At 34.5% G+C, this 25526-nt stretch overlaps 1 protein-coding gene across 1 annotated transcript in view; it reads left to right on the forward strand.

The window, feature by feature from the left end:
* The window catches only part of LOC136840213 (protein sax-3-like), a 679674-nt gene that overhangs the window by 537916 nt on the left and 116232 nt on the right, over positions 1–25526 (forward strand). The window contains exon 5 of the mRNA XM_067106754.1: positions 22374–22504. Coding sequence (XP_066962855.1) covers positions 22374–22504 — 131 coding nt within the window. The remainder of the gene's footprint in view (positions 1–22373; positions 22505–25526) is intronic.

The following is a 25526-nucleotide window of genomic DNA, read 5'->3' on the forward strand; positions in this document are numbered from 1 at the left end:
GAAGAATATTATCAGTTTCCTATCTCTCTCTCTCTCTCTCTCTCTCTCTCTCTCTCTCTCTCTCTCTCTCTCTCTCTCTCTCTCTCATGTAAACATTGAACATGCTTTCAATGTTGAGAAACTATCAGCTTTTGGACTAATAGTTAATAAGATTGTACAGTGGTAATCATATTTTTATTTCTTTTAAGGTATCATTGACAAATTGACATGATGGCTTACATTATTTCCTTTTCCTTTTATGTTATTCTTTCCTATTTGATTTTTCTTTTATTCAAAGTTTAAGAAATTACGGATATTTTTGTCTGTTTAAATTTTTGGAGAAAAGAGAATAATCAAGACTGTAGGTATTAATAAGACGCCAGATTGCGACTTTTAAAATCTAGTCAATTGACGTGAGAGAAATTGCACACTTTTAGTGAAGTGAATATTATCTTATAACCAAGCCTTCTTGCTTGTTTCAATACTTTCTTATACTTATCTTCCTCATCGTATCATTCTTTTTCTAGATAAAGGAAACATCACGTCAGGAAATTCACTTCAGATTTCTTCCCTCGGTTACTGGAGATCAGTAAAACAAAAATTCTCTTAGTATTTCTTGTTCCCGATTTATCTTATTTTAGCGATTTGCTGTTCCAAGGCACGCAAAAATAAGCCTCTGCTACTTGCCATGTTTTATACACACCTTACCTCGCAGTATTCTAAGAATTTAGATAAATAACTTCATCTTGATCGATGTCGTGAAATTCAGATATACGTAACGTTTTCTCCCCCTTTTCGTACGTCCTTGCTTATTTTGCAAAGTCTTACGTCCAACGTTGCAACTGTCAAAAAGTAAATTATTTTTTTTCGTAGGCGCTTACCTTCACTAAAACTTCTTTTTCGTGAATGTTGTTTACCTGGGCAAGATAGGTGAATTTGAGAAGGGATTCGTAACAAGATGAAAGACTTTCTGGCCTAAACGTATCGTATGGCATTTAAGACAAGTATTCGCTTTAGTACTTGAGTTATACAGTTCTTTGCTTTATCTTTTTGTGTTTTACTTAGATTTATTGTAGCTTTTGTAACTGTTTGTTCGGGGATAATTAGCAAGAGCAGGGAATTCGTCCAAGATCTTATTTGTCAAGGATTTTCAGAAGCACTTCTTGATCCAAGTCCACTGTAGATTATCTCTAGAATTTACTCAGTTGCTTTTTAGCATTCATTCCCTCAGATTCACTCCCGTGTGAAATGTGCGAAGAACAATTGTTAATTTTTTGTATGCGAACTGAATAGCACCAACAAACTAGTCTCGTAACGGAACTTCCAAAATGGAGGTACGGAAGCATTTGATAACTCAGTGACCCTAGATTTAATTCAGGTTCGCGGTAACACGTTGATGGACAGATTAGCATGACTTTTTTCTCTGTAAATGAAAGGCATAAATTTTTTAACTGATTTTTAATTGATGTAACCATGTGAAGTTGATTGATTACAGCGTCATTATCCCTTGATATTCAAAGCATAGAAAATGCTATTGAAAAAGGAAAGTATGTGAGTAAGTTTAGGTAGGTGAATAAATTGAAAGATAATTACATATACAAAAAGATTTAATGAGACAATTAAATGTTACTAATAAAATAATATTTATGAAGAAACTTCCTCCTATATATCTCACAATGCGTTAACCAACAATCTAGACTAGACTACAGTTTATTTCTTAATTGTCTAAAATGAAAGCAAACAAACCAAAGGAGTTTTCTGTACAGCCGCTACGGCGTATAATCAAGGCCACCGAAAATAGATTTATCTATCGGTTGTCTCGATATAACGCTGTATGAGCCATGGCCTGTGAAACTTTAACCACGGCCCGGTGGAGGCCTATCCTATATCGTTGCCGGAAGCACGATTATGGCTAATTTTAACCGTAAATAAGATAAAAACTACTGAGGCTAGAGGGCTGCAGTTTGGTATGTTTGATGATTGGAGGGTGGGTGATCAACATACCAATTTGCAGCCCTCTAGCCTCTGTAGTTTTTGAGATCTGAAGGCGGCCAGAAAAAGTGCGGACGGACAGACAAAGCCGGCACAATAGTTTTCTTTTACAGAAAACTAAAAGAAAACAGCGCGTGTGAAATTATCAAAATTTCGGTGTGTACAAGAGATATCGTCGGGATCATTAAGCAGATGGTTCTTAGAAAACATTACAGCGATGCCGGCTGTATCGCAAGTCAGTCTAGAGATGCGTTACTGTTAACTTGACAAAAAAATGTGATTTACGAGTATGCACTCTTCGTCTTTATATTATGCTCAAGTCAACTCTTCCCGTTCACTGTAGGGGGATAGTGGTGCCAGTGCACCTTACGTGGTGCACTGTAGGCATTACTAAAGGTTGTTTGCAGCTTCCCTTCGGCCCTAACTGCACATACTTTTAAGCTTTTTACTGTACCTCTTTTCCCACTTCCTTTCTTCCTCTTTTCACTGTCTCAAGCGCTGAATAGCCAAATTTTAATAAATCAAATCAATAATTTCCGGTACTGCCTTCTCTCGTCCCTCTATGAACTCTTGAACTGTCTACTTGTCTTTGGCGTTTCCTGGATTTTCTCCTCAAGCTTTTGAATTTGGGAGCTTTGTAACATGTTTTCTAGTAAGCAATTGCATCTCTTTACCTATGAGAACAAACACCAGCACTGTAATGAATACAATGAAACCACAGTTTAGAAGAATAAAGTATAATATACTGACAGTTTCGAAACATCAGGTTTCTCCTTCAGTACCATTCATACTGAAGAGATGACGTGATATCTGGAAACTGTAATTCATACTCATTTTCTCAAACTTATGGCTTTAATTTTGACACCCGGTATCACGTAAAGGTAAAACTCACCTAATGACCCCCTTATTGGTACAAAAATTAAAACCACAAGTTTGAGAAAGTGAGTATGAATTACAGTTTCCAGGTATCACGTCATCTATTCAGTATGAATATATGGTATTGAAGAAGAGACCTGATGTTTCGAAACTCTCTGCATATTTATTTTATTCTTGTGAATTGTGGTTTCACTCATTACAGTGCTGGTGTTTGTTCTCTTAGGGAAAGAAATGGAAGTGCTTACTAGAAAATATTTTACAAAGCAACGACGTGCGCATAGATGTGTATTTACTGCCTCTACATCATCAACAACAACAACAACAACAATAATAATAATAATAACAATAATACAGGTAGACGTCCAGTACTTTCCAGATGCACAGTTACAGATGACATATGAATAAATAAGACCTTTTCTTCTCCCAAGTACCAGAGACCACTTGAAAGAAAATGGGTTTCACGAGAACTGGGAACAGAAGTAACAATTCCCAATTTCTCCAGTGGAGAGGAAATCCCATTCCTTGTCAACAGCAGCAACGTGTATTGAGATAAATGGGTTACCTACCTAACTATTTTGTTCGATCGATGATGCCTATTTCCCCGCTGTGTTCCTCCTAACCTCTCGACAGATTGTTTACCAAACTTGTTTCTTCTATTTGTTTTCCATCTAAATACAGTTCTCTCTCTCTCTCTCTCTCTCTCTCTCTCTCTCTCTCTCTCTCTCTCTCTCTCTCTCTCTCTCTCTCATGTCTACACATGAGAGAGAGTACCTCGCTAAAAGTTAATTAATACCTTACATTCCAGCAAGACGGTTGGGTCCTTTTTCGAGTCATTATAAAAATATAAATGAAATTCAGCACTTGATAAAAAGACACAATCAGTCAGTTTTACTGGACGTATGTAAACTTGTGTATATATATATATATATATATATATATATATATATATATATATATATATATATATATATATATATATATATATACACACATGTATTTAATTACCTACGTATTACATCTATCTCCCTCCATCGTATGAGACTTTTTGTTATACACAAAGTTTGTACGTTCTTACATGTGCGCGGTTTTTACATTTCATTATGGTAGACCTCTTTCATTTCTCTAAAACTTGAGAGTGTTCTTCTCTTCTTCTATAATTCCTCCCAGTACTCCTTTATTTCCTCACTCAATCCCATCTCCACGGCTTCTCATTTTTTCCTCCTTCCATTTCATCCCGGCTCTCTTCCCTGATGCCAACCACTCTCCTCGGAAGCCCCTTAGGTAATGGTATTTGATCCCTTTAAGGTCACATCAAGCGATAGTCAATTAGGTGTGGATGGCGCTCCCTAAGCCCTACGATGGTCGCTTCTAGAAAATGCGTATATCATCTAAGGGCCTGGTCGGTCGTGGCACTGGTCGCTTCAGATAATGAAACCTGGGTTGCCAAAGTCTGGAGCGAAGTTTCACGCTGATGTCTTCTTGTGTGATTGCTTTGGGTGTTAGTTTTTCATCTCTAAAAATTTTGCCTAATATAAAAATTTAGGTCCAAAATGTTCATAATTTAAGTAGAGATGCTCTCCTCATTTTATGCGTGGAAATCCTTAATCCTTGGACTGAACGGTTCTTTCCCTCTGTTACATAGCTCTGGAATTCACTCTATGCTTTCCTCTTCCTGCTCTTATAATTTTCCGTCCGTTAGTAGAGAATTAGGTTGGCAATCCCATCGGCCTTTGAATATAAAGAAATATTGATAGGTGATTCATCCTAATTACGCTGTATTACTGATCTGAAACGATCAGACATTGAATTCATATTCAGTGAAATTATTCGGTTATAGAATCGTTTAACTGCTAGTACTGATTACTGGTAATATGATAACCCTGTTTGATTGCAGCTAATAAATGGTGGTAATTGTATTGTTCATCCCAGCTGAGTTATTTACCAATTACTACAATAAATTTCTGATTTTTGCAGACACAAAATTAATTATACGGATGAATCACTTAATACTATCAACTATACGCAGTTTACCTATAAGCAAAATGTAGATATCAACGGAAATATTTCAGATGAACAAGCCTGTTTATGAGCAGGCATTTGTCTTTTTGTCTTCATGGCAATCTTCAATAAACTGTAGATAGTTCTTGCTATAGCATATCAAAGAGAAAGGCTTTAAAATATCAAAGATTCATTATTATTATTATTATTATTATTATTATTATTATTATTATTATTATTATTATTATTATATTTCAGTCAAAACATACAAATATTGAGGCGAACATGCCATAATGTCAGAAGCAGTTCACTACAATCCCTCCTTTCACTTAACAAAATCCATTTCCTAGATGCAAAACAAAGTAGTAGTTTCACAAAGCAAATGGTAATGCACATTCACTAACTTCAATACTCTCTCTCTCTCTCTCTCTCTCTCTCTCTGTCTCATGCGCGTGCACACACACACACACACACACACACACCCCGTTTATGAGGCTTGGAGCGGCTGATTTTGAGGTTGCTTTTTAAACGTGAGATTCTCATTGAAGTAGCAGTTATTTTCTTTAGAGATTGAAATATAAGGATAGCAGCTCATTGATGAGACATGTCATACAGTGTGTGTATATATATATATATATATATATATATATATATATATATATATATATATATATATATATATATATATACATATATATATATTATGTATGTATGTATGAATGTATAATCACCTACTGGTCATATTTACATTATATACATGTATTTTTGATAGAAGAGACCGTTTTCATATACAATACCTCCCTTCCGACTCAAAGCATTCATTGAAAAGCGTACCCCAAAAATGAGGAAAACTGAGAAGCTGAGAGATTATTGTAACTATTGAAAGTACACGGTTGTAGATATATATATATATATATATATATATATATATATATATATATATATATATATATATATATATATATATGTCTGTGTGTGTGTGTGTGCAGAAGGAAACGCTTAATATTGTATTACGATACCGAGAATGGATCTATTCTGGATCGAGTAAGACACGCATTAATTCGATGTAATTTATGCGCGTACGAGTGAATTATATTCTTACCTATCTCTCTAGCAAAGTGGGGATACTATTTGAGTGTTTGGCAGCTGCGGTAAATCCTTACTTACTGCAGCTGGTAAAGGAGCAGATTTACTAGAGTTTCTGGGAAGCCAGCTCTTAATAAATAAAACGGATTTTGGTCATTATATATATATAAATTCGTTTTGTTTATATTTATTGACAAAAAATCTTTTTATTTATTAAGAGCTGGCTTCCCAGGAACTCTAGTAAATCTGCTCCTTTACCTGCTGCAGTAAGTAAGGATTTACCGCAGCTGCCAAACGCTCAGATAGTATCCCCACTTTGCTAGAGAGATAGATGAGAATATAATTCACTCGTACGCACATAAAATATATCGAATTAGGCGTATCTTACTCGATCCAGAATAGATCCATCCTCAGTATCGTGATAAAATATTAAGGTTTTTTTTTTGCTGCACACATAAACACAGACACATTTACATTATATATATATATATATATATATATATATATATATATATATATATATATATATATATAAAGCATTGTACTGGTAAAATTTACCAGAACCGTGTACTTTCAATAGATACAATAAACTCTCAGCTTCTCAGCTTCCTCCTGTTGGGGTACGCTTGCCATTGAATGCTTTGAATCTGAAGGGAGGTTCTGAGTATGAAAACGGTCTCCCGTCTGTTAAAAATACCTGTGTGTATATATATATATATATATATATATATATATATATATATATGTGTGTGTGTGTGTGTGTGTGTGTATATATATATATATATATATATATATATATATATATATATATATATATATATATATATGTATATAATATATATATATATTTATTTATTTATATATATATATGAGAGAGAGAGAAAGCGAGGTGTTAAAAATATTTCATGTTCTCTCTCTCCGTGCGCCTACTATATTCAAGAGTATTTCATAATGAAAACAGAAAACAAGCTAAAGGTTTGTACAAACATTTTTACCTGGGTGCGTGAATATTCAGATTTTCCTTGGCTGGGTCAGAGCTAAAACAAGGAACTGTCTATACCTGTAGGTTATCCTTCATTACATGTAAACAGACCCACGAATATTACACTTAAAAAAGCGATTCATAGGTTACAATGTTTCTGTATATCTAAGAAGGCGATTTTTCCCATGATAATAAGTATTAATTAATATATGTTAGTGCCGTTCCAGTTTTCAGTGTTTGACTACATAACTTACATTTTCCTCTTTATATTAACAAACAGTGACAGTCTGACGGTTTATCGAATAATGACCTCTATATATCAACAAACAGTGGCAGTCTGAGTGTTTAGCGGATAATAACTATGCCTATGGGATAATATTTACGCCAGACTTGATTATATGCATAAAAGCCAAAAATCTGTCAATGTCTCGTCTGTTTCTAACCTTTCAGTATAAAGCTGTAAAGAAAGCAATGTTAAAAGTATGGGGGGGGGGGAAGAAAAATATTTATTTTTCCACAAACGAAAGAGAGAAACAGGATGGAGTTCCTGTTTATCTCTCTCTGTCATTCTTTTATAGGGTAACGAAGCGATCACTTTCCTCCAAGAGCTCAAAGACTGAGATCAGATATTAGTTTACCTCAGAGAACTTTCAGCACATCCGTTATGTAGAGTAAGTAGAAGAGACATTTAAAATGGACAACGAAAATGATAAAATTTTCGTATACTCCTTTAAAATCGATGTCTGTGGCGGTAGTTTTCATTTTGTGTCAAGGTTGTACAAAATTTGGTTAATATTTCTTTCTTGAATATTCCATGAAAGGGTAGATAGGAAGTACTTCAGAATGAAACCGATCGAATATATATATATATATATATATATATATATATATATATATATATATATATATATATATATATATATATATACATATATATATACATACATGATAGATAGATATTTGTGTACAACCAGAAAAATCTTCATCTCTCAGCTCTTCCGTTTCATGTATTTTTGTAATCACCATATCGACCCACCTTCCTTCCTTTAGGTGGTCTGTCTGGCACTCTGCGTTTAGTGTCATTATCGTCTTTCTTTGTTACCCCTCTTTGAATTTACTGTCTCTCTCTCTCTCTCTCTCTCTCTCTCTCTCACACTTCCCTCTCCTCTCATCACCTTTCCCTTTCTTTTAGCCACACTGATTGCTGTGTTTCTCTCTCTCTCTCTCTCTCTCTCTCTCTCTCTCTCTCTCTCTCTCTCTCTCTCTCGTTTCCTTCTCTTTCCCCCATCTAGGGCTCACCTACAATTTCTTCTTTTTTACGGCTTACTCCTTCCTCGAACCCCGTTAATTCTTCCTTCACTTTTTATCTGCCGTCTATTACCGTTTTCGAGATTATTTTACGGTTTTTTTTTATCTTCCTGTTCTATCGACTCCCCTTTCACACTTTTATTTCAACAGTAGCATCCACCATTCCATCTTGACATCCACCCTCTCTCTCTCTCTCTCTCTCTCTCTCTCTCTCTCTCTCTCTCTCTCTCTCTCTCTCTCTCTCTCTCTATCGGTATGTGGCTGCACGAGCCATCTCTGTTTGATCTAGAAGGGACAGGGTGGGGTAAAGTGAGAGAGAGAGAGAGAGAGAGAGAGAGAGAAGAGACGGGGAGAGGGAATTGTACTGACCACTGTGGGTTAAGCCCTTTGATGTATTTCCCAATGGTTAGTGAATTCCAATTTGATTTTGCTTTCATGTCGTTTGTCTGTGTGATATCTATTTGAATACATAATTGCATAAAATCCGGGCAAGCGATTGCGGCTTCACTTTCGCATAACTCATTCCAAAGCCGCTCTCTCTCTCTCTCTCTCTCTCTCTCTCTCTCTCTCTCTCTCTCTCTCTCTCTCTCAACTATGCGTTGTGGGACGATAGAAAATTCGTTCCATGTTGTTATGGGACAGTGTGTTGACTTTTCAGTTCATCTCAATTTACTGCCGTTTGCGTTGGATCTGTTTCATTACTGTTTACAAGTACGGTGAATAAATGACAGGCAAGCTGCGTAATCACATATTTGTAAAACTGGACACGCCTCCGTCTCTTTTGTCCGAATTTCACTCGAAATTCTGTACGGGAAAACGTCCTTTGTTAGAGAGTGTTTTGAATTCGTGCCTGTCCGTCTCCTGTCTCTGTGCCCTTACGTATAGGCGCTGTTCGTAGGAATGTGGCAATATACTTTCCCTCGTGTGTATACATACATGTATACATATACACACACACATATGTGTGAGTGTGCGTGTGAATTTTTGTCACTTACGGGCGCGTGATTTTTACATGCACAAATGTTAAGTAACAAATATCGTTTAAATATCGTTGAGTTACAATTGAAAGGTGCAACTGCCCTTGCCAGAATTCGAACCTGGGCCTTTGGTTTAGATACAACGTGCCAAGCTTTATCTATCTGTCTATATATATATATATATATATATATATATATATATATATATATATATATATATGTATATATATACAGTATATATATATATATATATATATATATATATATATATATATAAAAACACTGGAAGCCCATATGTATACTAATAGGCTCTCTTTGTTTTACAGTTACATATATTTACATTTTCTGAATACAGCTTACCAAAGTTTACACACATATACATGCATACATACACACATACATACATATAAATGTGTGTGCATGTACATTTGTGTGTGTGTGGATGTGTTTGTAGTCATACATGTGTATTTTCAAATATACTATACCTGTTTTATATCCGTTCTTGATTAAATTTCAGCCGGACAGCATCTTCTGCTCTGCACAACATAAATTAAACCATATTAAAGCATTGTCCTAATAGCAACAAAATTTCCATCTTATTTTTTGTATACCCTCAGAATCGAATTATTCGCCTTATCACTCTGGATATTGCTTCAGAAAGCTGCCTTTTTATTTGGGCCCACCTCTTCTTCTCCAGTGGAACGGTTTGGTAACCTCTGCTCTAGCAAAGCTAAATTTTTTTTCAATTTTTCAGTCATATTATCTGACATGCCTCCAAATGGCAACAGTCTGTTATAATTCCCGACATTATTATGTCAAGAGCTCATCACTTTGATCATTCCTGTCCTCAGCTGCCAGTCTGTGGAATCCCAAAATAAGCGAGAATTTAACTGAATAATTTTCTTTTTTTAAACTGCAGTCTTTATTTCACGTGTTTAACATACAGCTGATTATTTGCATATAGTAATGATTATCGAAAACCAAAAAACGTGAAAGTGTTCGTATCGTGAGCTTAAATTTGCGTATATATGAGAAAGAGTAAAATGGTTTAAAGCCATAGAAATCTGAAGGTGTTTTTGTAAATCTTACCAGTTAGCCTTTGAACTAAAGTATATTTGGATATTTGTCAATTTCAGATGATAAAATGTCTACTAAGAGATGTTAGCTCAAACAGAATGCGAAATAAATATATATAGAATTTAAAAAATCCTTTTTAAATAAGATACAGAAGAATATAAAATAACTGAAAACCGGAAAACACTGAAGAAAAAAAAAGAAAATAATCTACGAATGAAAAAAAAAGTCTGAAATAAAAAAAAACGAGAAAGACTCTCATCAGTGACTCTCGAAAGGAGGACTGTGAACGAGAGATTGACCCAAAGAATTTATGACTTTAATGTCGAAAGGAAGAGAAGGAGATTTAAAGCCATTAAAGGGAAGTGGGTCTGAATCTCGAAGAGTCGCAGGTCACGGGTTGGTTGGGGTTTTCGAGAGGGGGGAGAGGGTGGGAGGGAGTTGGGTGGCTGAAATCACGGGTTTCTTAGGACTGGGGCAAAGAGGGGGTGGATGTCGCCGGGTCCAACACTGATTGGTTTTATGGACAACGAGGAAGACGGTCAGCTTCCCTATTAATTTCAAGTTGTTGTGGTCAGTTCTGAGTTTTCCTTTCTAGGCCCTCTGTAAGGCATTATTTCTAGGAAATGAATGATTTAGAATGAGATTATTAAGTTATGTAAAAGCAAAGGAGTTAATTAATCTGAAAGGTGAGAGTTTTATCGTAATGATTCCGTAACTGAAATCTGATTTGGTGTAGTATATTTTTCAGGTAAAACTATAATATGATCTGGAATATTATTTAGAATTTCTGCATAAAGATTTAGTTTTGAAATGCCTCCGTGTTTAGAGCTAGAGTAAGATTTATTATAAATTATCCTTGTAAGTTGATCGATTATGGAATATGACGTAGAACTGCGTTAGGCATAGTGAGTCTTTATGATTCCGTTTAAAGTAAACCTTCCCAGCGTTCATTCTCAGATCCCCTTAGAAATACCATGGGATAGGGTACTACAAATCATTTGCTGTTAAAACTGCAGAGTAACTAGAGAGGGGCTGAAGTTCTGTATGGTTAGTACAGAATTGTGGATTGTGTGGAAGATATAAACTGATTTGTCGTAGTATTTTCGTGAGAGGATACGCAGTGTATTCATTGAGAGAAGGATGAGAAATTCCCTTTGTGAGTTGTTATAAAATGTGAGATGAAAAAAGGTTTCGGCGACCAGAATTCCAGCAGCAACTGTGATAGAATTTCCTACAGAAATTACTCGCTAAACAGAATTTCAAGTCTGGCGCATATTTCCTTTTAGATGCGTCAAATTAATAGGTGGTCGCGCAGTTAACATCAGTTCATTAGAGAACTGCAAAATGCTGATATCTACGAGAAGATTCAGATTTTATGCGTATTCCTTGCGTGCATAGGAAAAATGTGTGAAATTAGTTTTTACTTGTGTGACTTTTAACTGCATATTTGAAATATGAGAAGCGGGATATAATTGAAATTATTTTTAAATAAAGCTACGAAACTAGACGTATTGTTGTAATATGCAATTTCAGAATGACGCCTGTCATTCATTACACAGAGTAGGATTAAGTCAACATTTCCTTAAAAAGAACTGGATCTGAAGTAAAATAAAAAAAGAAAAAAAGAGTATACAGTATTCCCTGTCATTATTCTAATAGGAAATTTGCTGAACTCACCATCGTTTTTCTGGTAAAGAAACTACAACTTATGAGAAACTAGTTTTTTCCTTAAAAATAAAAAAAGGTGGAATTTCTTGAGTTTCTCATAAATTTAATTGGTGGCATTTCAGAACAGTCATTTCTGTCAGAAATGTGAGCTGCAAGAATATTTCGAATAGATTCACGTGTATTATCACATTAATTTAATTCCGATAGCCTCTCAACTGATTAAAGTTTAAATTATATATATATATATATATATATATATATATATATATATATATATATATATATATATATATATATATATATATATATATATATATATAAACACCTTTATGTAATTCATGTACCGTTCTTATGTAAGATGAGGTAACTTCATAGCAAGCCCAGTAGAGCAGATTTTATTTTTTCCAGGGTATGTTTGTTATGTTAGGGTGGACTCTTGAATTGGAAGGTTTCCATCAGATTGCTTGTGAAGTATGATATTCATTCAGGACTACATACAGGCTTAACCTGAACATTTTATTTGAAAGACGACCCACTACACCCTCGTGTGTTGAATTTCTCATCTCTGTATGGAAATCTGATTATTATCATCCTAGTTCATATCCTCAGAAAAAATATGGTTGCCCTCAAAGGAACTGTGCGAAAAGATAAAGAATAGTATCGTGTCATTTCTTAGTGAAGTATATTCTTGTATTTACACAGGAATCTTGGTGAAGATCTCAATTCTCTTGTAAAGCTTCATACCGTCTTTGTGTGACCTCTTTTGCAGCACGATTTTATTTATTATTTTTCTTGTCATACGCAGTTTCATCGAGCATTATGGAGTTTTTGGTCATAGAGCTAAGCTGGTCAGTTTAATTTTTATGACTTATTCAGGAGCTCATTAGGATGGCATCGTGATGGAGGGGGTTAGGGGCTGTATAATGTGCACCACTATTGTTTTATAACTAAAGTAAAGTCCTAGCTTGTTATGGACACAGGAAATTACATGGCTTTACCACTATATGATTGCTAATGATGAAAAATAATGGCTACAGGGAATTTCAATTTTTTCCTCTATATGCTAATGCAAAAAGTAATGATGGCAGGAAATTAAAGGGCGTTGCCTTCATATGTTTACTAATGAGGAACAGTAATGACCAGGGGAAATTAAATGGCTGTCCCTTTATATTATTTGCTGATGATAAAAAGTAGTACCCAGAGGAAAGTAAGCGTTTTTTTCCTCATGTTTGCTACTGATAATGATCACAAGAAATTAAATGGTTCTTCCTTAGTATGTCTGTTGATGATAAAAGTTAATATCCATAGAAATTAAATGGACGTTCTCCTATAGTTTTGCTGACGATAGAAAGTAATGATGACAAGAAATTAAATGGCTGCACCTTTCTTGTCTGCTGATGATAGCATAGAAACGACGACAGGAAATTAAAGGGCCTTTCATTTATATATTTGCTGATGATTAAAGATAATGTCCACAGGAAATTAAATGGCTTTTCCTTTGTATGAATGCAGATGATAAAAAGTAATGACTATGATAAGTTAAAGGGTATTTCTTTCTATACACTTATTAATGATAGAAGTAATGACCACAGAAAATTAATATGATTTCATATGATGACAAGTTCGTCTACAGAAAATTAAAAGTTTTCCTTAATTAATATGCTTATAATAAGAATTCTGTCGTTACTTAGATGTTCAGCAATTTCGGAACTCAAATACTTTATATTGTTCTATTTTTTATCATTGAATGGATAACAGCTTTGTCTTCCTGCCTTACCTATGGAGCTCAAATAACGCTAATTGGCATTTAAACCAACAAGTATGAAAGGTAATCTATTTTGAAACGAAATGTACTTTGTTAATCTCGTCAGCCTCCCATTTTTACTCTTGAAAGAAATTTGGTGGTTAAATTACAGACAATTCCAAATGGTTGAAAAATGAACCTAAATTCTTTAGTACTGTCTCATTCAGTAAACGTAATTCTGTTATTATGATCATTACGCTGAACACGATGCCTTCATGCGAAAAAGAGAACGGAAAGAATAGAAATAAAATGTAGAGGAAAATGATGAATAAATTATATTAAATAATAAACGAAAATTGCAAGTAAATAATGTTTAAGGATAAGATAACAAACTGTCGTTGCACTGATATCAAGATAATCATAAGATAGTGATCAAAAGTTAATTTTTTTTTCCATTTAAAACGCTACATATCGGTCTCATTTATTTAATCATGATAATGTAAACGAAATGGGAAGCTACCATTTGTTATGGATTAAATTGTCATATTTATTCAGATATTAATATGTTAAGAGTGTATAATCCCTAGTATTAAGGAAAGAAGTAATTACATAATTGCTTGGTATCTAATAAACGATATTACATTCTAAAATATTTTCACTTCGCAAGATGAGACAAAACAAAGAATTAAAATCATTTTGTTATTGACAAAATATTGAATTACGGAAGTGGTTACAATGACTGCCGTATAAATTCAAGTAATATCGTGGTTTTCAGCGTGAGAAAAATAAATGGGTTTAAGATGTAAGTGGAAGAAAAGATGAAAGTGAACATAAATGAAAATGAATAAACAAAAAATAAAAGTAAAAAAAAATAATAAAAATAAAAAAATGAGAATATGAAATAATTGAAGATCAAAATAAAACAGAGATATAAAAAGTGCATGATGTACGGATCAAATAATATTTTGAAAGCGCAATGAAAATGATAATAAATAATAAGAAATTACTGAAAAGTTGAGCATTGTTAAGAGTGAATACTTGCACGAAGGGTAAGTGATTAAATGAATGATTCGTAGTTTAGAAGCATGAATAACAGGCACAAGGTGAATAAGTAAGATTTTAATTTGTGAGTGAAGAGAGGATTTTCTTTTGGAATGATGCACAGTACATGAGCAGCTTACGAAGAGTAAGAGAGATATTTTAGAGACAGGAAATAAGGAAAAGAACGCTGGCCTATTTACTTCTGCATCGCCATCTTTGACTTGAAACTACTCGTTTATGAAAAGGAATATATATATATATATATATATATATATATATATATATATATATATATATATATATATATATATATATTCCTTTTATATATATGTGTGTATATATATACATTATATATATATATATATATATATATATATATATATATATATATATATATATATATATATAGTCATAGGGTTACATAAAGGAGAGAGACAGCACATCGGACCTTGTCCATAGACAAAAAGATTTCGTTCGAATTTTTGTTACTCCCCATTATAAATCTCACCATGGGTGAATGACTTTGGAAAAAAAGATTTATTTACCTTTTATTTTTTATTTTTATTTTTTTTTTTATTTTTTTATCGAGCGGAGAGTAGAGGGACGGGGAAGAGTGGGAAGCGTTAGGGCGAGAGAGTGCTGGAGCGAGAAAGGAACATAATATTCCCGGGAATTGTTGTTGGCTTTGTGTATTCCAAGAGAGAGAGAGAGAGAGTGCGTAGGGGGGAGGGGAGGGAGAGAGAGAGAATGTTCGCTGATAGTGAACTTTGATATGATTATTCTTTATACTTGTGAAAATCGTGGGTTGCATTGCACAGAATGTCTCTGAAGAGTGTTATAGAAGGGAAATTTTTACTTTCATTTTTTGTCAAATATATATGTGTGTATATATGTGTATATATATATATATATATATATATATATATATATATATATATATATATATATATATATATGATCAAGAGATTAAGGGCAGGAATACGATGAGATTCACATTCCTGCCTTAATCTGTTTGATCGTATGGACAAAAACGCCTTGCTCGTCTGATGTGTGTTGTGTGTGTGTGTGTGTATATATATATATGTATATATATATATATATATATATATATATATATATATATATATATATATATATATATATATTAACTTTATCACATACACAATTGTTCTGCTCATTAGTACAATTACTAACAGGACCTCATTCGAACTGGATTGCATCTAGTGGGGATGTTTATTAAAAAAAGTTTTGAATAAATATCTCCACTAGATACCATCCAGTTTTAATGAGTTCCTGTTAGTAATATATATATATATATATATATATATATATATATATATATATATATATATATATATATATATATATATGTATGTGTGTAATTGTAATTGTAATTGTAATAGTCACAAACCTCTCTCTCTCGCTCTCTCTCTCTCTCTCTCTCTCTCTCTCTCTCTCTCTCTCTCTCTCTCTATATATATATATATATATATATATATATATATATATATATATATATATATATATATATATATATATATATATATATATATACATACATACATATATATATACATATACATACATACATATATATATATATATATATATATATATATATATATATCGTCTTGAGAACTCCATTACTATTATTGGTGCTGTCATTTTTGACGAATTCCCGATGCCCTTACTTGACGAGCTCAACCCACCCAATTTGTCCGGGCTTGGGACCGACGGGTCATTAACTCACTTCGAGTTTTATGACCCACAGCCTGGGAATTTTGATGAGGATGAAAATGTGTAGTATATTCAGCTGTCAGAGGTGCAAGAAGATTGTGTGTAGAGAATATGCCAGACTGTACGGCGCGCGGGTGTGTGTGTGTATGAATGAGTGTATTCAGGTGTGTGTGTGTTTATGTGTGTGTGTGTGTGTGAGTGAATGTATTGGCAAGTGGAAAGTTTCTACCTTGGAACAAGAGATTCAACATCAGACTATCTTACCAGATTTATTAATCAAAATATCACTCATATCACTCATATCAAAATATCGCTCATGTTATTCATATAAAGATATTACTCACAAAATATCAGTGTTATATGAAAACTGTTATTAATTTTGAAAGAAAATCATTATAATTTCCCACAGCTAGAAACATCGCCAGTGAATTACAATATGGCTACTCGTCTTGCTAAGTGTCCCTCAATCACATTTACTTACCTGCTTTAAAACTAGACAAAAGTATATGTGTATGTATGTTCTGTATATACGTATACATGATTGTGTGTATTTGTGAAATTTTTACCCAAGAGTTTCTTTCAAAGAGTCCGGGTGCAGAGAAAAAGCAGGAAAACTGCTACTGCTGCAGAGTTTGCCAGGCTGCTAGGCCATGAATGAACTAAGTTAAGTATATCTTAGTTTAACCAGACCACTGAGCTGATTAAGAGCTCTCCTAGGGCTGGCCCGAAGGATTAGATTTATTTTACGTGGCTAAGAACCAACTGGTTACCTAGCAACGGGACATACAGCTTATAGTGGAATCCGAACCACATTATGACGAGAAATTAATTTCTTTCACCAGAAATAAATTTCTCTAATTCTTCATTGGCCGGTCGGAGAGTCAAACGCTGGGCCAACAGCGTGCTAGCCGAGAGCTCTACCCACCCCTCCAAGGAAGAACATGGATGAACTTAGCAATAATAAAATTTCCACTTCTTCGAGATTCCCTCAGAAATTCACATAGAACTTTATTAGTTCCAAATCGTCGTTCCTTGTACCTCACTCTTCATTTCTGTCCTACTTTGAATCACTTACTTTCTAAATATGAAAGCCCTCTGATTCTATCATTACTGTAAACCCATTCCATCTCTTTCTTTGTTGCAGTGGTTTGTTCTTCTTCCCGTTAACTTTTTTAACCGTTTTAACTGTACCCTGTCTCCGTTACATATGATTTACTATGGTACCATACGTGTAGCTTATTACTTGTAAATTGCAGCCACTTCTTTTTTGGCACAACAACAACAGCGTTTCATTTTCAGATAGAGATTTTGGCTGTTTTCCATTTCCCGCAAAAATCCTGCTGCCTGTCCTGTTTGATATTGTAGACAATAATAACCAGGAATATTCTCTTTATGTTCTTGTGAACTCTACCTAGGAATGTCCAGAGCAACCTTGATCATGTAACTCTAGAAGGTATAAAAATGTAAACTGCAGAATTATGCTTAGTCAGAAGGAATATCTCTCTCTCTCTCTCTCTCTCTCTCTCTCTCTCTCTCTCTCTCTCTCTCTCTCTCTCATTTCTTCCGGTAGCTGGGGCAGAGCATCAAATAATGGGTTCCGCTAGAGGGGGTTTGCACCCGCAGCAGGACGTGTTATCATTAAAGCGCAGCCCATTATTGAAGAGCAAGCCGTGTTCACCAAGCAGCTACATGAGTAGAGGCAAAGGGCGGGGAACGTCGAAGCGCCCTGCCTCCTCCGGATGCCATCGCTTGAGTTGTTAGTTCCAATGCGCTCGGGCTTGGCGCTCCTGGGGTCGGTCGGTGCAGGGCCCCTGTCATGGTTCGTCGGGTATTCGGGTATACCGAAGGTTAAGAGATGTTGCCAAGTAGCTAATTATAAACGTCATCAACCATTCTTAATGAGCTAATTCAAGTGTCGTTCTGTTATGGTTATCTCTGCTCCGCTGAGAGTGGAAATGTTGCAGAAGATTGTAAGATATGTTAATGAGATGGGAAGGAGGAGTGGATTAAGGTCGGGTTATTCAAAGAGTAATGCTTACGGGAGGAAATAGTAGAGGGAGAGTAGAGAGAGCCAAAGGGCAAAAGTTGTCGAAATGCGTTTATAGAAAAATGAATTTTCATGGAAATGTGTAGGCAGAAACATCGAGAGAGAGAGAGAGAGACGAGGGTCTGCCAAAGATTCAGAAAAAAAGTAATAGAAAGATGGAGAAATGATAAGAAAAAGTATGAAGGGAGAGAAGTCTCTGTATCAAGACTCCATCTCTCCCAGAGCACTGACTGGAGGCAGCCAGTGATGTTTGCCATCTAAATAAGACGTCTCTCACTATCAAATGGGAAAAGTCTTTGTATAAAAGATTGATGCACTTGACTTTATCTCGCCAGAAAGGCCAACTTTATCTCTTGTTCTTCTTCTGTCGTTCAAGGAAGAGATGGAAGGGCAACTTGGTTCCGCTGAGCTGTAAGGCTTTGTTAAGTGGAGATATTTATCTCGGTCATGTGTTTTTACATCGGCTGCCGTTATTTGTGTGGATTTCTTTGGGGAACGGAGCCAAGGCGTCTACAAGGAAATGTTTTTTTTTTTGGCCATACCGTTATATTACGCTATTTTCATAATTTATTTTCACTTGTTCTCGTGCCAGCCAAATAGAAAGTGTGGAACGTTTTAACTGCAGTCTTGGAGCATTTGCTTCAGAAAATGTGGATGAAAGTTACGAAATGATGTTTATGAGATTTTCTGTTATTATTTGGGAACGAGATAAATATCTGCTCCGAAGATTTCAAGGATGATGGTATATTAAAATATTGACTATGACAACGATTCAGAAGTTGATTCCTGAAGTTTAATATAACAGTCATTCCTTCATATAGGAAATTGGGCTTTGCCATTTTTATCTGTCCAGTAGTTATAATCGATTCAGCGATACAAGAAAAAAAAAAAAACTAACGGAAAACGTACTTTTGCCGGTCGAGTATTAGACTTCGTAACCTGATTAGGACTGAATAAGGCCAGACGAACCTAATCCGAGACAAGGAAAGCTTTCCACTGGCATCCATTAAGTTATGAGAGTGGGGTTTGCAGCTTCGCACAAGAGTAAATTAATTGCTTATTACCGGAAAAGTCTCACTTTGTTAGATCACTTCCTTATAGGAAAAAAAGATGAACGAGAAAAAAATATACTTCAGGAAAGTTTTTCTTTCATACAAAAATTAAAGTCTTATACACTGACTTCATTAGATATGAAAAAAGTATTAAATGGATAGATCCAGTTGTGGTTGGTAGACTTGATTTTTCAGTCAGGGTTTTCTATTCGAACATTATTTCTCTTTCTTGTAATCAAACGTATCTTATCTTTTGCATATCTGCCAATTTCCTTAATATTCAAATGACAGATTCCATAACTCGTTACCTATATATATATATATATATATATATATATATATATATATATATATATATATATATATATATATATATATATATATTTTTTATCTTTCAGGGCCTTGCCCGTCTCTGTACCATTTGAAAAAATTACATGTGCCTGTCATCTGTCGCCTTTTCCAATTCCTTTTATTCTTTTCACTTTTCCTGGAACCTGAGTGAAAATCCTTTATTTTTCGCCCTTCAAAGGCATGCCGCCCTCGTCAGTGGTAGATTCTCAAGCTCGGCCTCCTCCGAGCAAATTTTTACTTTCGATAGATTTTTTTTTTCTTTGTTACCATGTAAACACATTTTTTTCTTCCCCCTTTTGATAGATTTCAGAGAAGTTTAAACAAATATTCTTCTCTCTCTCTCTCTCTCTCTCTCTCTCTCTCTCTCTCTCTCTCTCTCTCTCTCTCTCTCTCTCTCTCTCCTTTTGATCCATTTCATGCTCTTTGCGTTTAAACGTTTTACTCTGTCGTTTCTTAGGTTGATTTTATGAACACCTCTGCCGTTGAGTCTTGTTACTCAAAGTGCTCCAGCACTTTTCCATATATATGTATGTATATATATATATATATATATATATATATATATATATATATATATATATATATATGTGTGTATGTATGTATGTATGTATGTATGTATGTATTTATGTATATATGTTTGCATGCATATACATTATATATATATATATATATATATATATATATATATATAGAGAGAGAGAGAGAGAGAGAGAGAGAGAGAGAGAGAGAGAACGTGCATGTGGCGTAGATATATAGTAGATCCACTGCCAACCTATGTAAGGTGCATATGTATACCTTAGTTTAACCAGACCACTGAGCTGATTAACAGCTCTCCTAGGGCTGGCCCGAAGGATTAGATTTATTGTACGTGGCTAAGAACCAATTGGTTACCTAGCAACGGGACCTACAGCTTACTGTGGAATCCGAACCACGTTATCGCGAGAAATTAATTTCTATCGCCAGAAATAAATTCCTCTTATTCTTCATTGGCCGGTCGGAGATTCGAACTCGCGGCCAGCGGAGTGCTAGCTGAGAACGGAACCCACTCCAACGAAAAACTTATGTAAGGTGCATTCAACCAAAATGGACACCGTGACTGAATGGTGCAGCGCTCGGCTTGCGTTTATTAAGTCCATAGATGACCAGACTTACTACCCACCCATCCACCTAGCTGTGAGTGGGTATCAGCGTCTGCTGAGGTCAAAATAATGGCTTGGTACAAGGATCCCCATCTCTCAAGACTTGACGAGAAAACGGATATGTGCACCGTTGTATACACTGTTTGCATATATATATATATATATATATATATATATATATATATATATATATATATATGTATGTATGTATGTATACAGTATAGTTTTATATATATATATATATATATATATATATATATATATATATATATATATATATATATATATATATATGTATGTATGTATGTATGTATACAGTATAGTTTTATATATATATATATATATATATATATATATATATATATATATATATATACATATATATATATATATATATATATATATATATATATATATATATATATATATATATATATATATATATTTAGATATATGTGTGTTACCCGTATCAGACATCAATAAGACAGGATGGTTTAGATCCCAGATTCTTTAATCTAGAATGTAAACCATCCCGTCTTATCAAAGCCTAATACTAGCAATAGGGATATATACACACAGTGAAGTTGTGCGGCTAATTTGTGAATACGTGTGTGTGTGTGTTTGTGCATGCGTGTGCTGGCTAGTCTTCCGCGCAGTGTAATGGACAACTGTAGCACCCTTTTATTTACTGTTCCTCTTTTTATCTCATAAAATCAAATTTCCTTGTTGTTCATCAGACCAATTCGTTATGCTCTGTTGCTTTTTGCTTTTTTGCCTCGAAGAAGACGCAAGAGGTCTTGCAATTTACGAGGTCCTGTCGGAATCTGGAACTTGTTGTTGATAGTCCCTAGATTTATAGATGTCGGTCTGATATATTTGTTTTGTTCGAGAGAGGAAAGAAATTATACATATGTTCTTTTCTTAGAATATACCCTCTCTCTCTCTCTCTCTCTCTCTCTCTCTCTCTCTCTCTCTCTCTCTCTCTCTCTCTCTCACACACACACACACGCACACATACACGCGCGTTATTTTATTGGGAAAGAAGCTTGAATTTTATGGGTCGCAGTAAGTTATCAGCAAAACTCTTTGACCCAGTTCCACTTATCCATCGACACTGAACAACCGTTTAAAATTATTTCATAGGTTTCGTCTAAAGAACCAGTCTTTTTTTTTTTTTTTTTTTAAACTAACGGAAACGTAAGACAAAAGAATAATAAAATTAAAAAAGAAAAATGCAAAATCTTCATACAGTCAAGATTAACATCGATAGTATTACTGTACTTGAATATTTTGTAATTGCCCTTCTTCTCTACTTTCAGGGTTCAAATACTGGAAGACGGCACGTTGGTCATCAAGGAGGTACTGCAGACTGATGAAGGGGAGTACGTGTGCCACGCTTCGAACCCTGCGGGCAGACGCAGCTCTCCTCCTGCCATTCTCGATGTTATTGGTAAGTTTTACAAAAAGAAGAAGAGCTTTCTCTATGTTCTCAGATTTTTTTTGATGGGCTTTCCATTTTGTTGGTTGTTTTTGTTTTTATCTTTTCGTCATGTGGGTAACATTAGAATTAGTTATGCTATGTTCAGAAAGTTTCTGTATTGTATATATTTGTTATATATATATATATATATATATATATATATGTATATATATATATACATATATATATATATATATATATATATATATATATATATATATATATATATATATATATATATATATATATATATATATATATATATATATATATATGTGTGTGTATATACGTACATACAGTACATATATATATATACAGTATATATACACACATATATGATATATATATACACATATATACTGTTTGTATATATAATATTATATATATATATATATATATATATATATATACATAAAGACATTTTTCCATTCATAAGATTTGTGCTTCGAGAATAAAACAAAAAAAATACGTCCTCATTCATTCTATAACCGGTGAACAGAAGTCTCTGCAAGAAACTCCCACCATACCAGTCACTTACATATACTTACGCAAACTGTTTATCAGAGGTGCGCCACCCCACTTTACATCACTATCCTCTGGTCTTCCGTATTCTATTTGCTGCTTGAATACTAAGGCCAGTCTGTTCCAGTGCCTGCTCCATTCCAACTAGTCTACAATTTTTCGGTCTCTTTCTCTCCCCTCATCCCATAATTCGAATCTTGAACGAGACTAAATCAACATAAAGCGCACCCATTCATCTTATCACCTGATCTAAACCTTTACCACAACGTAGTTTAACTCATTCCATACCGTTTTAGCTCCGCTTGCTTCTCATGCACTGTTCAGTTAATAATTCGTGTAAAGAGTTTCTACCTTTTCCTCTCACTTATATTTAATGTCCCTACTTCATTTCATAATGGATATCCTGCTACTATCCTCCCTTCACCTATTTTGACTCACCTCTCTTTTCATCCTACTATTATTTTTTGCTTTCAGTATCATATGCTTATATAAATGAGCCACTTCGTTCTTACACCATCCAAATATGCGTTCTTCTCTCCATTTGTGTGGCTTTCATTCACCTTCTTGGCCTTTCATTTGTAAGCATCCATTTCTGCTTTTTTCAAGATAACTAACTTTTTAACCAGCCGATGCAGATTGTCTCCTCTCTCATCAACTAACATTATATGCTATGCAAACATCAACCATGCCACACTCCCCTCACGACCCTCCATTATCCCACGGCTCTGCAGTTATTTTTGTCCTTTCTCTTACTTCCTTCATTACGCCATCAATAAGAATAATTAACAGCCGGGGAGACCTAATGAACCCTTGTTTTGGACCTACTTTTAAACCAGACTAGTCTCTCCGTCTACAAATTTGGAAACAAATTTCATTTTCATTGTAAAACCTTTCAACTTGTCAACAAACTGCTTTTGTTACCTTACATTCTCAGCTACTTGCTATTGCATCTCTATTAGATATACCCTGCGCCTTTTTTTGAGTCCTTGTATGCCAGATATGCAATTAGTTTCCTTGATGCACACAGATTGTATTCCATTTAGCCCTTAATATTCTTGAGTTTGCATTAAAGAGAAAATCAAGTCTACAGTTTAACGTGTAGGTCGACAATCACTCTGGGTCACACGGAGCGTACATTCTTGAAGTGATTGCAGTCTTGGTGACATAAGCCAGACAAATCTTGTACCTGTCATGTTAACGAGCTGTTTGGTTTCCTTTGTTACGAATTAGATCAATTTAATTTTCTTTAGTCAGTTTTATCACCGGGTCGCATTAGCAGCACCCTATTATTAAAGTTACGCACACACACACACGCACAAACAAGTTCCCATCCTTGACTTCAGGGACATATTGAAAGCACTCTTTTATTTCTGTTCCTTTCCTAACAATTGCATTATTCTTATATTGATTTGTATGTTATTTTCCCCTTTACCGTGAAAATTTTTATGACTGAGAAAAGAGCAGGCGCTCTTATGAAAGAACAAACAAGACGACATGAAAGGAGAAAATGAAAGAATCGTGCAGAATGAGTGAAAGATGAAAGAAACGAGGGGGAAAAATAGGTTTTGCAGTGTTCATCTCCCTATTGAGTGTCGTTGGTGATTACGAATGATCCCTTTCAGGATTTTTTTATTTTTTATTTTTTTATTTTTCGCATTTCATCGAAGCCTTTTGATGTCTTTATACATTTTTCTATTTTTGCATTTCCACGCCCCTTAAAGAACCCTCTCGAAACTCTACGGGATTTTGTGTGAAGTTCCTATGATATTGTGTGGATTAAGGCAAGTTTTGCAGCTCCTCTCCCTCCTTCGCCGATTTTTACCCCCTCCCTTCCCTCTGCCCCCCTATGCATTGGCTTTCCGTTCATTTTAAGGTGATTGATGTTGGAATTTCCTTGTCTTTTCTCCACCCACCAACTCCATTTTTTCATTCGGCCTTTTTAGTCCTAGGCGTAAAAGGTATGTTGTATGTTTGGCAGCTATGGACAAGTCTTATTGAAATATTTTGAGAGGCTTCGGGGGACATGTTTAGGGATTTTGTAGAAGTTTTCTGACATTCGTAGGGACTACAGAAGTTCCCTGGGACTTCGATGGGGGGATTTTTTCTTACTTTCTTTCCCTTTGTAAAGCATCTTAGAGCTGTGAAAGCAGCAGAAAAAGATAAACCCGACAAAGATGAGAATTTATGGAAGTTTTCGATTTGTTTTCAGTGCCACTTCTTCTGTTTATTAAAAATGTAGAATACTTGTGAAAATATGTAACTTTAGCTTTGTTCATGGTAAGAGCATGACTTTTTTTTTTTTTTTTGCTTGAAGAACCAGTGGACAGACAAATCTTAAGGCTTTTTCTAGTCCGGGTAAAAAAAAAAGTTATGGTTAAATGCCTTCCATTCATTCATCAGTATGTCTGTAAATTCTGCTATTAATGAGGCAAAGGTTTTCATAGCTTTGTTTCGTTTGCAATTGCTGTTA

This window comes from Macrobrachium rosenbergii, chromosome 7 (assembly GCF_040412425.1).
Source record: "Macrobrachium rosenbergii isolate ZJJX-2024 chromosome 7, ASM4041242v1, whole genome shotgun sequence".
NCBI lineage: Eukaryota > Metazoa > Arthropoda > Malacostraca > Decapoda > Palaemonidae > Macrobrachium > Macrobrachium rosenbergii.